Here is a 15,198-nt window from a genome sequence, read left to right as displayed (position 1 = left end):
TTGAGTAAGAATGATTTCTTTCAAAGGTAATGGCACTGAGATGCCGTGTCCCTTTAAAGTGAACTCCAATGCTCTACCCAGCCCCACAACTCTCAAACCTCACCAGCCGCAACTGCATAAAACACAATTCTAACCTTAGCACATGCAGGCTAGAAAACTCTTATGACAATGACCCTCAACTAAAATATCACTTAGGTAATCTATTAAAATATGCCCTAGCTTATCAACAACCTTTTCATCCAGGTAAAGTATGAAGTTAACTCTGCCATTACTCTAATACAGTGTCCTCAAATCTCACACACAAACAATATTGCTCTTACCATAGAATACCACTAGGAACACCCTGTTCGTACTGGCATGTCTGTCGCATAACTGTAAAGTCTCTACTTTTCACTGTTATATTATCTGCCCTGGTGCATTGGTTTCTTTAACCAAATACTGTAAATTGTATAACTCTTTCCACTTTGGCAGAAAGAGGTTTGGTGCTTCTTACATCACCGTAGAATCTGCTTCCCATCAAGCAAGGTCCCAAACTGTATGTACACAATAGAGGTATATATTTAAAGTATGGTGCACCCATTCTCCACGCCCACAGTTTCAGCACAGGTGCCCCGTGAAAACAACATGTTCTGCACAACAAATATTCTATAGGAATAGTAAATGAAAGCTCCATCAAAAAACTGAAACTTAGTCTTGCACATGATGCAGGGTGATTATACACAATCCCTTCTGCGCTTCCTCAAACACACACTTACTCACCAGTACAGAAAGGAATTCAATGAGGTCCATCGTTCATGCAATCAACATACAATGCAGCTAATGTTCAGTTACTAATTTGAGGAAGGCTATATAGTTGTAATATGTTTTAGTAGGTGTACTATAGTAAAAGTTCACCATAGTTGCAGGAATGATCTACTAGGCATAAACCCAATCAGGAACAATGTAGTCACATTAAGATGACAGCATAACCCATCACCTTATGAATCTCTCATACTTGGTCCCTGTAGAATATCTAGCACACAACCCACATAACATTCAACAAGACAATGACATCACCCATGGGAACTGAGAGAAAAGACTAAGGGACACAAACTACTATATACCTATTTCCTACTGGTACATTTGTTGTATTTGAAGTGAACACAATATCTTGTAAGCATACACCAAAGCTAATATGTCCACATACCTCTGATTTGATTGGGATGCTCGATGGTCTGGTTTTGATGTAGATGCAACTACACTTCTGGTTACAAGTTGACCCTGCGGTGGCTGTGTAATATTGGGAAACAATTTTCGTTCTTTCTTGTGTTTATCCCTAAAAAAGGAAACAAAGCAGATTGATTTTAATTACCAAAGCAAAACAGATTCCAATTTAGGTTAAATATTGGAAAAGGTCATTACAAGTAAACAGGATCCACTTGCTCTTTCCATTCCATTAAAAAATAATACATGTGAATCCATGGAAAAGAGAATAAGCTGACAAATTAGCAGAAATGCAGCTATAAAAATGAGATGTTCGAGAATTCACTTGAAAAGCCATTGTGGAACTAGTCAGATCATCAGTTTCCAAAAAGGCTTGGAACTATTGGGTCCAATTCACATGGACTTTGCTAATAGCAACTGTGACCTACTCTTGTAGTTGTCCTGGCTGGATTGTTTCTGTATTTCAGGAATGAAGACTTACTCTAAGCTTTCTCCTGAAGTTCCTGAGTATGCCAGGAGACCACAAGGGTAAATCACAGCAAACTCTTTGTGAATCAACTGCTACATCCACAAGTGATTACTGGTCTGTAAACTCTGTGGGCTTGTACAGTGGTTGTGACCAACTTTAAAAGCAAACGTAGTAAAATATGTAACCAACTCCAAACCAGTGCCTCTGCGATGCGGCAGAAGATAATAATAACTGTAGCATATCAAATGTCTGGACAAGTCTCTACATGGGTACTTGTTTCCTCGCTCGGAATTGTTTAGTTACTGGCTCTATAACAGTGAATGGTAGTACCATTCATGTGGCCAGCACAATCATTAAACGGGGATGGGAAAGGTATAGGCACATTTTTCGGGAAGGAGCAGGAGTTAATGCACCGGAATGCAATTAGGGGCATATTTACAAGAAAGTTGCGCATCTGTCCCAATGCGTCACTCTTCTTGCGTCGACCCTGCCCCACTTAACACTATGGTAGCACCGTATTTAGAATAGGGCACACCATAGCAGTCATTAGGACAATAGCTTAAAAATGTTTTATGCTATTGTGGTGCTTTGCTGCACTAGAGTCAACTACTTTGACGCTAGTGCAGCAAAGCATAGGGAAGCCCATTGATTAAAATGGGTGCATCAATAACAGAACAAATGGCGGAGTGAAATGTTGTAAATTTCACTGCGACATTTCTTCGGGCCTCCATGCGTCGAAACTCCCCCCCTCACATATATTATGCCTGGTGCAGGCATAATGTGGCGCAAGCATTCTGCCACTTTGTAAATATGGCCCAGGAGAAAGGCCTCCTTAACGCCTACATAGCGTAAACAAAAATGACACTAGGGTGGTGCAAGGTGGCGCTAGGTGGTGCTAGTGCCTTGTAAATATACCCCTTAATAATCCTACGTTGAGCAAGCACGCTCTTTATATTTGAGAGGGCAATAAATACACCTTTGCTAAAAAAAATTCAAATGGAGTTGATTATCTGCGCCAGTTAACTACACTTCTGGACAGTGCTATAAAGCTGATTCCCTTTATGACTGATCTCAGTCAGTTTCCAATCCCCCTAAACCCAACTCCTTATCCAGCAAGTCCATTCACTTCCAGGCTTCACATTTTTCCTAACTGTTTCAACACGCTCTTACCTCACCCAAGCCCTATTTAACCTTAAAGTGTATCAGATGGCACAGCATAGTCACACGTTTGGCTTTGGTTTCTGCTCTTATCCAGGTGACCACAGGCAAAAGATGATTGCTAGGAGCTATGCCAATGACATGGACACTTACCCATACTCTATTTCATCTACAAAACAATTTGGGTTCAAATGTGATGATTATTTTTCCATGACTGCCACATAGCTACATCGTCTTTGAAATGTAATGAAACTAAACAAAACGTATACGTCCCTCTTGAAACAAAATCTTGTACAATGAACACTCGAACCCCAGGAACCCTCCCACTGTTCATCCATGTTTGTGTCCCACTTAAAAGTACAGTTAAACATGCCAAAGTTAATTCCATGTTGTGTACACGCCACACAGCAGAGGTGGATCCAGCGCAGTGACTTGGTGGGTGATACTGTAACAATTACACCATGATCCACAGTTAAATATTTTTTCAATCTTTTGGGATATTTTATATATATATATATATTTATATATATATATATTCAAAATCCAAAACTTTCCCAGTAAACGCACACTCGGGAAATCAAACGCTAGTAGTGTTTATTACCACACACAACGCGTTTCGCCTGTCAAGCAGCCTTGATCACGTGTATAGTTCAAGCAATACACATAGCTTAAATATTCTCCAAGCACAAACATAGAAACAGGACAAAGTATTTCTCTCTTTCTCTGGTAAGTGTACATAAATGGAAGATACATAGACTAGTTAAATATGAATAAATATATTTATACCTATATATATATATATATATATACATATATCTGTATGGATAAACTATTCTGCTAAATTACAAAATCAATAATAATACACCAAATGACAATGTCGATATAAATATAAATATAAATACGGCTTATATATACATATACCTAAAAAGTTTTTTTTAAATACTCAAAAAGCCAATATCAAAATTACGTTCCCTTCTATTTGTAATAATAAACTTTACCTAGTATATATATTAATTGTATGTAACACCTACATTGCTAAATAATGCAAATATTATTATTTTACAGGAAAATACATTCTCCATATAAAATTATTGCAAGACTGTAGAAAAAGAAAAAACGTATTACTATTTCTATATAATCAATACCCATAACACCTTGTGAAGAAAAAAGCACTAGTAAATCCATGAGGAATCCATCCGGACCCCTCCATTCTGGAAAGACATAATCAAATAAATAAATAAAATTAAAATTCATTGAAAAACCACTACTACTCACATTTTAAACCACTACTAATCACAATATAAGAAAAGTGTAAGGTGCAACAACAGCAATTCACTATACTATGACATATTAATCATCAATCATCAAACAAATTAGTATTAAGCTCTTCACCAGTATTCAAACCTCTCGGTGTCTTAGTTTCCAAGTAAACAATGTATTTAGATTCTTTTTTACGTAAAGTCAATTCCCTATTACCACCTCTGTGATGTGATGGCACATGTTCAATCCCAAAGTAAGACAACAAGGTGGAGTCAAAAGTGTGAGTATCCTGAAAATGTCTGGCTACTGGGTAATGTGGATCCTTAGATGTGATAGCACACATATGTTCAAGAATAAGTTTTTTTACTATGCGTTTAGTACTTCCCCCATACCAACGATGGCAAGGGCATTCCAATATATAAATGGTAAATGGAGTACTACATGTCAAAAACTGCTTCATTTTCTATTCATCCCTGCTTTACTTGTGGGGTACTCTTTCCTTATCACACTATTACAACATGCTTTGCAATGGCCACATGGAAAGAATCCCTGCAAATTATGTTCCTTTATATGAGAAATAGCGGTAACATCATTCGATCTCAACATATCATGAAGATTACGCCCTCTTCTATAGGTAATATGTGGCCTTCTCTGAATCACTTTGCCAATAATAGGATCGCATTTCAAAATATTCCAATGTTTGGAAATGATCTTTTTGATCTGTGTTGTATCCTCATTATAGGTTAGGATCAATCTGATGTCCTCATTATTCTAATTTTCCACTTTGACAGTATTATCAAACAAAGTCTGAATTCTTTCTACTTTCCTGATTTTGTCCTGCCTTTTTGATTACCCAATCCGGGTAACCTCTTTGTTTAAACCTTATGACCATATCTTTCTGTTCTCACTCGAAAACCTCATCTGTATTGCTGATTCTTTTAGCCCTCAATAGTTTCCCATATGGAATGCTCCATTTAAGTCTATCAGGATGTTCACTGGTAGCATGCAATAGACTATTCCCTGCTGTAGTTTTACGAAAAAGTTCAGTATTAATCATCGTATCCTTGATCTTAATTCTAGTATCCAGAAAATCAAGGGACGATCAGCTAATATTGTATGTCAATCTAATATTACGATCGTTGTAATTAAGCTTACCAATGAACCGTATAGCCTCATCCTCAGATCCTTTCCAGATTATGAACAGATCATCAATATATCTAAGTCACAAAGTATCCTGATTTATTTCTGGATACGTATCTTCATCTTTGAAAATCTCTTCTTCCCACAAACCCAAAAATAAACAGGCAAAACTGGGAGCAAAGCAGGTTCCCATTGCAGTCCCGAGGATTTGTTTATAGAGCAATCCATTAAATAGAAAAATATTGTTAGTCAAGCAATATTTTATCATCTCAATAATCATGTCTGTATGCGGCAAATATCTTAAAGACCTTGTATGTAGGAAATGTCTACATGCTTGTATGCCTTTCTCATGATCAATGATGGTATACAAAGAATTAACATCTAAAGATATTAGTAGGAAATCCTCTTCCCAAGTAATACCTTCCAATTTGCCTAAAAAATCTTTAGTATCCTGAAACGAGGAAACTATTGGTCTCCCCGGAGGGTTATCTCTGTCTTTATGGACTTTGGGAAGAATGTATAGTATAGGTAGCTTGGGAAAATCATTTTTCAGGAAATAATATTCTTCCCATATTAGAAGACCCTTGTCTTTCCACTGAGTCAGAAGGTGCCAAATTCCTGTAATACTATTCGTATACACATCTTTCGTCACAACCATATAAAAGTGTGTATAAAATTGTGTATCACTTAGTTGTCGCATAACTTCATCAATGTATCTTTGTCTCTTCCAAAGTACTATATTACCTCCCTTATCAGCTGGACAGATAATGGTATCACAATCTTCTGCCAATGATCTAATGGTTTCACTCTGTTTATAAGTCATGTTGTTATTACATCTAGGTTTAAACCATATTCGATGTCGAAAATGTGTCAAACTTTGAACTGCCATATCATAGAAGGTGTCAATATTGTCATGATTCATATTTGGAAAAAATGTCGACTTAGGTTTAAAACCAGAAGGAACTGCAAGGTCATATACGATACCCAAATCATCTAGGGTCTGATATAAATCCTTCCCCTTTTTCTGTACAGGGTGGTCTTGTTCTAACTCATGAAGAGTTAACAGAGATTCAACATCACTGATAGATAAAACATGTTCACCACCATCATTGATAGTAAGAGGTTCTAAACTATTATCAATGATTCCTTTCAATTTGAACCACTTTTTTAATTTCAATTTTCTAATAAATTTGAACAAATCATACAAATATATATATATATATATATATATATATATATATATATATATAATGTTTATTAAATAATTTGGTTGAGATAATTTAAATCATTATATTTGTACCTCACACAGTTTTTGTAAATCTTATTAATGGCGAAGATTGAAACCTTTTGTAAAGCCTTAATAAATGCTCACTTACTATGGATGCCAGTGAAGAAATGCATAGGTGGTTAAGAAGCTCATGGGAAATGTGATGAAAGATTAGAATATTGGCAAGTTTTATCTTAAAACCAACAATGTTTTTTTTACCTCATTGTATAGTAACAGTTCTATTCTTATGTGTACTTCTACCGAGGGTGCAATGTTCCCCAGTTTGCATTTTTAAACGTGCTAAGGAGGGATTAATAAACACTGATATCCAGTTGAACACATTTTTAACATCAATCTAAGTAGCTCTCAAATCTACAGACCACTAGGACTGTCCAATGACTTTATAGACATCTTCATGGACTGCATCACATTACTCACCCTCTATGCAAGCAATTACATCCTACTCAGAGACCTGAACTTTCACCTGGAAGACCACATTGATCCCAAGTAAAGAGCAGTCATTGGTGTCTTTGATGCCTGGATCTCACCCAACAGTATAAGGACCTAAACACATTTCAGGACACCTCCTGGACCCCAACTTCGACAACATCCAAGTCGACAAGCCCGTACCATTCCCCTGGACAGACCAGACACTCATCAAGTTCAGCCCAGTCCAATGCACATGCACAACCTCCAGATCAGCCTGTTGAAACTGGAACAACATCACTGACAAGGACTGGGACACCACTCTCAGCACCCACTGACATGAACCCAAACCCAGCGACACCGTCACCAAAGCTGCCAAGAATTTTAACAGTTGGCTCACCTCCTGGGCTGACTCCCTGACACCCCTCAAACACAATATTACAACAAGATTTCAGACTGATGGAATACCACAGCAAACAAATGGAGTGCTAATGGAAAATGAGCCAAAACAATGCAAACAGGAGCACGTTCAAATCCACCAAAGACGCTACCACCAAATAATATGTACCACCAAACGCACCACTCTGGTGGAGCGCCTCGACTCCAGCACCAACAGGAGCAAAGAAATTGTCACTATTGTGAAAGATTTCATCTCACCATCGGCTGTCTCCAGCTCAAACACCTCCTTGCAGGAACAATGCAGTAATTTCTCTCAGCAACAAAGTCACTGCCATTTAGAGCAACTTCAACCTGCAAATGCACCTGACAGACTTCGCCAAACATCTTCCAATTTTATTCCTACAATCAGGCACTCACCCAGCTATTAGATTACAGTTCGTAAATCTCACAGTATATAGTACATATTAGTCGGTTTTTTGTTAGATACAATATTTATTGCAATTATCTACACAGTTCATATGAGTGGCATCCACTGTAAGTCCAACAAAGTTCCATCAGGTACTCATCAAATCAAGTGATGTGAATTACACATTGGATTTCCAACCTGAAGAACCTAATGTTTATCAATTTAGAAAGTCCAACATAAATCCATCAAATGCTCATTAAACTCAGATAATATGAACTGCACATCTCCAACGTAAATAACCTTATGTTCGTCAACTTGGCCACAGCCTTATGTTCATCAATTTAGCCAACACTTGTTTCATCTAGGGTATCTCCCTCTGGACTTCATAAGGGCTGTGATAGTATATAACAAAATAATTTAATATGAAATGTAACAATGGTTTTAATCATATTAACCAGTTGCCGATACACAGGGTCTTTTGGGGGTGTTCACCCAGTTCAGTGCACCTCCTGAGCTAACCAAGCAGGAAATCTAAGACAGGAAGTGCCATTGTACTCTGTAGAAACCTCCCACTCTATATTAATGTCTTCCAATTTTATCCAAAGAACCAATGCCAACCACATTGTCCGTCATCACCCCAGAAGAAACCCCCTCCCCAATGAAGTCTATCCACTCAGGGGACCCATTTGACCCCTGCTCCCACCATGCCTACTATATATAACTACAGTCCATGACCACCATGCTCACACCCATTCTGAATGTCTCCACCTCTTTTGCGACCTTCCAGGATGCTTGGAAACACATAACTGTCCTCTAGTTGATGAAGAAACCTTCTGCAGACCCTTTAATGCTCAACAACTACAGACAACTCTCCCTGCATTACAGGTCTAGGAGGAAATCTTCAAAAGACACCTCATCAAATACTTCAACCATCACCAAATCCCTGACACAACGCAGTCTAGTTTCAGACTGAAACAAGGTATGGAAACTGCCCTCATTGCTGCCATGGATGACATCGGCAAGACTCTGGACTGAGGATACCCAGTCACCCTCATCCCCCTGGACCTCCCAGCAGAAATTGACACAGTGTCCCACCCCATCCTCATACAATGTCTATATCACATAAGAATCCAAAGACATGCACTCCTATCGTTCTGCTGCTTTCTGACTAGAAGGAAACCAGTGAGTCAGCCAGGTACCATACACCTTGGATGTCTGCCACCTTATCTAGGGAGTCCACAAGGATACACCCTGAGCCTGACCCTCTTAAACACATATTTGATCCCTCTAGCCAGCATCATTAGCTCTCACAACTTCAACGTCCTCTCTTACACTGATGTCACATAGCTCATTCTCTCCCTCATAGACAAGGCGCCTAGTACATTGATAACGTTCAATGCATGCATCACTGAAATCACCAACTGAATCACACCAACTGCTTAAAGCTGAACGCAGACACAATTGAAATCCTTGGGAAGAACATATCACCATGGTACTACACCTGATAGCCAACAGAGGTAGGACTGACACCACCCCACCACCCACGCCAAGAACCTTGGAATCATCATCAATAGGAAACGTGACATGACCACCCAAAACAAAGCAGTCACTGCCTCATGCTTCCATACCCTGAAGATGCTGAGGAAGATTTTCAAATGGCTCCCAATCAGCACCCAGAAAATTGATGCGCAAGCCCTTGTCTCAAGCTAGCTGGACTACGGATAACCCCTCTCTGTCCGGATCAACAACAAAAAAGCCCAGAAGATTGTAGACCATTCAGAACTCAGCAGCCAGAATCAACCATACCACACTCATCTCACTCCACACTTGAAGGAGCTCCATTGGCTCCCCATTACAAACAAGCACAATTCTAACTCCTCACCCACACTTCCACTGCAACACATAACAATGGCCCAGCATACCTCAACAATTGTATCTGCTTTCATAACCCTTCCACACACCTCCACTCTTTAAGACTCCTAATTGCACAAATCCCACACACACAGAAAACCAGATCTGGCAGTCGAGCCTTCTCTTACATTGCTCCTGAAGTGTGGAACAACCTGCCACTGCACAAAAGAGCCTCCTCCTTACTTTTTGAATTCCACAAGAAGCTAAAGGCTTGGTTTATCCAGTAGTCCAGTAGGTCCTAGGTGTGCCTAGGCATACACCTGCTCAGTGTCAGGATACCCCCCTGGTGATGGCGAGAGCTATAAATCTGCATGACTTAACATAACACAACATAACATAACATAACATAAAGTGCACAACAGCAATATCAGTAACACCAGTGCTTGTTCTACACTTTTCCGTCACACAATAAATAGCTGAGGACCTAGATAAACTATGTTTTAAAAGCTTCTAAAAGATCCCAACTTCAAACATCCATTAACTACAGGTTAGTAGTAGTAGAAAATTATCTTCAACAGTGAGGAACGTTGGACTGATCGACATGACCTCATACATGGGTGATTGACTACAACTATGGCCCTCATTCTGACCCTGGCGGTCAAAGACCGCCAGGGCGGAGGACCGCGGGAGCACCGCCGACAGGCCGGCGGTGCTCCAATGGGGATTCCGACCGCGGCGGTAAAGCCGCGGTCGGACCGGCACCACTGGCGGGCTCCCGCCAGTGTACCGGCGCCCCATTGAATCCTCCACGGCGGCGCAGCTTGCTGCACCGCCGCGGGGATTCCGACCCCCCCTACCGCCATCCAGATCCCGGCGGTCCGACCGCCGGGATCCGGATGGCGGAAGGGGGGGTCGCGGGGCCCCTGGGGGCCCCTGCAGTGCCCATGCCACTGGCATGGGCATTGCAGGGGCCCCCGTAAGAGGGCCCCTATATGTATTTCACTGTCTGCTGCGCAGACAGTGAAATACGCGACGGGTGCAACTGCACCCGTCGCACAGCTTCCACTCCGCCGGCTCGATTCCGAGCCGGCTTCATCGTGGAAGCCTCTTTCCCGCTGGGCTGGCGGGCGGTCTGAAGGCGACCGCCCGCCAGCCCAGCGGGAAAGTCAGAATTACCGCCGCGGTCTTTCGACCGCGGAACGGTAACCTGACGGCGGGACTTTGGCGGGCGGCCTCCGCCGCCCGCCAAGGTCAGAATGAGGGCCTATATTTCTAATAATATGAACAAGGGAATCCATCAGAAGCAAGCCACTTTTGGGTTGAAGCAACTGCACTTTCTTGGGTGTGACTTTCTTCACTCTTAGAACTTAATAGAATAGTCATGGTCATAGTTTAAATTAGGGCCTGTTTTCATATTGCTCTATTTAAACTTGTTGTATTCATTGGCCCCTTTTGTTGTTTACAGATTCATGTTGGGAGGTGGTATTCAGTATTCTTCCTCTCTCTCCCTAGTACGTTACTAAATAAATAAAAAAAACAATAGCTCTTACATGTACAGAAATATAGAGAATGAAAATGTGCTATAAACCTAATTAACTATACGAAATCAGAAAATGAGGAAATTAAAATGACCAAGCTAGGAACAAGGCTGAGAAATATAATACTTGCTACTGAAATCTATTGTGATCTGCTAGATATGTGTCAGTCGCATAGTGGCAAGTCTGCCTTCCATGCTCCCAAGATTAGCAAATGTAGTACCATTGAACTGTGTTATATAATTAACATCGGCAGAGTGTGGTATGTAGTGCTGCACAGAAAAGTTATGTTGTAAATTCTGGTCTATATCGGTGTTCCATAAACCTCATTACATCTGGCTTGACACCACACCTGTTGCCAGACCCTTCGTGATCAACATAAAAAAGAGCTTTAAGAAGTGCTACTGAGAAAGAGGCTTTGTCTGTGCCCAAAGTTGATTAGATTGAGCACAGATTTTGATTGGGCAGGCGTTGCACACTTCCACTGAAAAGGAGTGTTTGTATTGCACCTGCTGGAAAAGCTTAAACTCACGGCCCCTGGAATTTTGCGGCAGGCAAGGGCCAAATTATGGGGCAATCTTGAGTAGATTATGCTGCAAGGAAATCTTGAGTAGATAATGCTGCAAGGAAAGGCAAATTATGAGGCGTAACACAGCACATTTTGTGATAGTATTACTTCATTGGTTTGCCAATTGTAGACCTGCTAATACTGTCAGGGCATTGGTTTCACCTCATTTTTAACACCCAAATATAGCAAAAAACCATATAAAGATAAAGGAGCTTGCACTGTTCTGCAACACCTGTTGCTGCATTTTCAGTAACTTTTGAAGAATTAGAGCTAGAAACATTTTTAAGTTAAAATCTGAAGATTATGCAGCTGATTATGAAATATGTGGCAAATCTATAATTATGAGAAAAATGTTGCAGCCACACATCGCTTGGTCCTCCTTACAATCATTACAACTGAACTGAGGTGGTTATGGTGACAGGTCTATGATCACGGCTATAAGTCAGATCTGCCTATTATGAAAAGTTTTAACCTAGACAGGAGGTCTCACTTACTGATTGTGGAAACATTTGTTAAAGCCAATAGGCCTTGTTAAGTATGGATTGACATTAAACTGTGTTCAAGCTTGTACACCACAATTTTGTTAAGGGAATATCAGAGATTACCATAATAGGCAGGATTTTGGCATTGGTTACTCCCTGTAACAAATCCAACGGGGTAGAAATTTGCCCTTTGAGAATTCTTAGTAAACTTGCTTGTTTATTGTTTTGCCAAATGCAATTTTCTATATATTTGTAATTTTATGACCACTGACTGAGAGGGTTATTTCCCATTCAAATATTGATTCCCTTGAGTACAACTTTAGGATAGGCTTCGCTGAAAAGGTGTGCTTGTATTTCACTTTTTTGTCTTGTGAGAAAGCTTATGTCCGATACAGCAGGTCAGAGTTGGTTGTGGTGACAAGCTATTTATTCAGGCTGTAGGCATGATCTGTTTATTATGAGGTTATGACACACTCTGTAGTTCAGACCTATTTCTGTGAAAAGCATATGCTAAAGCCAATATGCCTTAAAAGGTGGACTGTCGTTATAATGTGCCAAAATGTGTAGACAAGTATTTTGCTGCAGGGAATATGACAGATTACCATAGTAGGCAACTGTTTTTTATAGGTTTTATATAGCACTTTATATATGTTCGAGTACTCTAAATAACGGATGAAACTAGTACTCAAATTGATTGTACTCAATTTACAGACCTTCAGAAGGATAGGGGCTTCATTCGGGCTTCCTAGGATTCGAACTCAGCACAGGGTGGCAACCCTATTAAAGACAAGAATACCGACGTACATATTTCTAGGCCTGGACGGATCTATTTTTTAAATTTAATGTATTCACATTTAAAACAGGTTAAAATGAACGGTACACTAGGTGTGACAAAAAGCATTACCAATATAACCAATCAACCAACCCACAGAGTCTTGGACAGTGCGTCAGCAGTTTGTAAAGCAACTGACCCCACCAGACATGGTCAGGTGGAAAGAGCCATACCACCTGGGAGAAGGTGAAAAGTGTGGGGGGGGGGGGTGGGGACCACAGGCAGACGCATCCAAGGATAGGCTGATGCACCTACGCCGAACCAGCATTTGTAGCCCAGACCGAAAAGGAGAAGACAGGGGGCAACTTCAGTGTTTCTTTTGTTCTTTTCTACAATGAAGTGCACATCCACAAAAACTCCATGAGGCGTCTAGCCCAAAGCACGAGACCCAAAAGGCCTACCCAAGCCCCCTAGAATGGATCCAACTCAGCAGACATTGCAGGAACGGTATCAGTCCCACCCCTGGATAAACGCGGGTCTTAATTAATAGCATCTGCCACATCATCCTCTCCCAGACAATCCACCCTAGCGCCTCAGAGCTCCAGATCTCGTTCCACATTTTCGTCAAAGCAGTCTTTCTTGGGTCAGCATTCTTCTGCCAGTGCCCACTCCAGTAAATCAGCCTGCCACTTGATCCATATCAGAGGGGCTGGGCTGGCCCAGTGAATGGAAGTACGCCATCTGGTAAGCACCAGTCCCAATTGGGCGAACCTGTACTGCATTTGTAGGCAAGGGTTGTGGTGTTGGTTTCCCCCTCTGATAAACATTGGGGTAGAAGATTTTAACTTTGACACTCCTCGTCATTCAATTTTAGGAAGTGTTGTATTTTGTTTTCCTAATTGTAATCTTGTACGTGTCTGTAATTTTATGGTTAAATACCTACATTTGCCTTGTGGAAAAGCCTATGTGCAATGTAGTAAGCCTGGGTTGATTTTTGTGCTTAGCCAGTGATAAAGAGTATAGACTTGATTGGTTCATTAAAAATCTTATGTCAGAGGTCTTAGATCTAATCTTATTGTGAAACTTTATGAGAAATGGATTAGACCTTATTTGTTGATTGCTTATTAATTATTTTTTATCTTGCAAACCATATGTTGAGGCAAATGTGTCTTTAAGGGTGGATTGTTATTACACTGTTTTAAATCATGTAGGCAAGTGTTGTTTTTCATGAATTCTCACAGATTAGTGTAGAAAGCAAGAGTTTTTGTGATAGTTTGTCCCTCTCATAACTCCTCTGGGTTAAAGATGTGGACTTTTATCATTCTTGTGCTGTATGCCTGAGGGTTGCCCTGTGGGAAAGCATACACAGAATTTAGTAGGCTTGAAATAGTTATGGTGACAAGCCAACAATAAAGGTAATGGGCCTAATTTGGGACATTTTGGGAAACTTATGTCAAACTGCATTGGTCCGATATAAATTTATGAAAACCAACAGGCATTTTAACATGGATTGTTACTACACTGTGCTGAAGACTCGTATTTTGTTACATGAAAATTCACAAATTACTGTAGAAGGCAAGGGCCTCACAATTGAGTACCTACTCTTGGAGATGAAGTTTTGCAATGTGGCATTCCTGCTTGGAGCCTTTCAGAGGAATTGTGGATTGTTGTGGCAACTGTTTTTTGAATATATTTGTAATTTTCTGGTTGTGTGCCTGATGCCATCTTATGCGCAATACAGGAAGCCTGCATTGATATGGCAACCAGTCAGCTATAATGGCATACAAACCTGATTGGTTCATTGGGAAAATTAGTGTCTGATCTGTTTGTTATGGAAAGTAATAGGAAAAGCACAGACCGAGGATGCCACAAATTGCTCTTGGTGCAATAATGTGCGCATAATTGGCATTCCCAAAAATACTGAACCACAGCAAATGGTAGATTTTCTCGAAACTTGGATCAAAACCTGGATGCCTTTAACCCAACTTTCACCTTGGTTCGCTAATGAATGTGCCCCCAGGGCTCTGACTCCTAAACCACCCCCAAGTTCATCCCCTAGACCAGTGATGCTGTTCTTGGAGAGGCCTGTACCCGTCCCGACCTTCGCTGTGGAGACATCAAGGTTCTTCTTTTTCCAGACTATACCCTTGATGTTTAACAGCAGTGACGTTCCTACCTGGACGTCAAACAGAAACTCAGAGCAATGCGACTACAATACTGTCTACTTTTGCACGCCAAGCTCCAAGTCATTTATGGGAACAA

The 15,198-nt window shown here is 40.6% G+C and overlaps 1 protein-coding gene across 1 annotated transcript in view; it reads right to left on the bottom strand.

Annotated features, from left to right (window-relative positions):
• The window catches only part of ST8SIA6 (ST8 alpha-N-acetyl-neuraminide alpha-2,8-sialyltransferase 6), a 299,018-nt gene that overhangs the window by 237,946 nt on the left and 45,874 nt on the right, over nt 1-15,198 (bottom strand). Inside the window, exon 2 of the mRNA XM_069211545.1 lies at nt 1,187-1,315. Within this exon, the coding sequence (XP_069067646.1) occupies nt 1,187-1,315 (129 nt within the window). The remainder of the gene's footprint in view (nt 1-1,186; nt 1,316-15,198) is intronic.

The sequence above is a fragment of the Pleurodeles waltl genome, chromosome 10 (genome assembly GCF_031143425.1).
Source record: "Pleurodeles waltl isolate 20211129_DDA chromosome 10, aPleWal1.hap1.20221129, whole genome shotgun sequence".
NCBI classification, from domain to species: domain Eukaryota; kingdom Metazoa; phylum Chordata; class Amphibia; order Caudata; family Salamandridae; genus Pleurodeles; species Pleurodeles waltl.
This window is presented reverse-complemented; position numbering and strand designations above follow the sequence as displayed.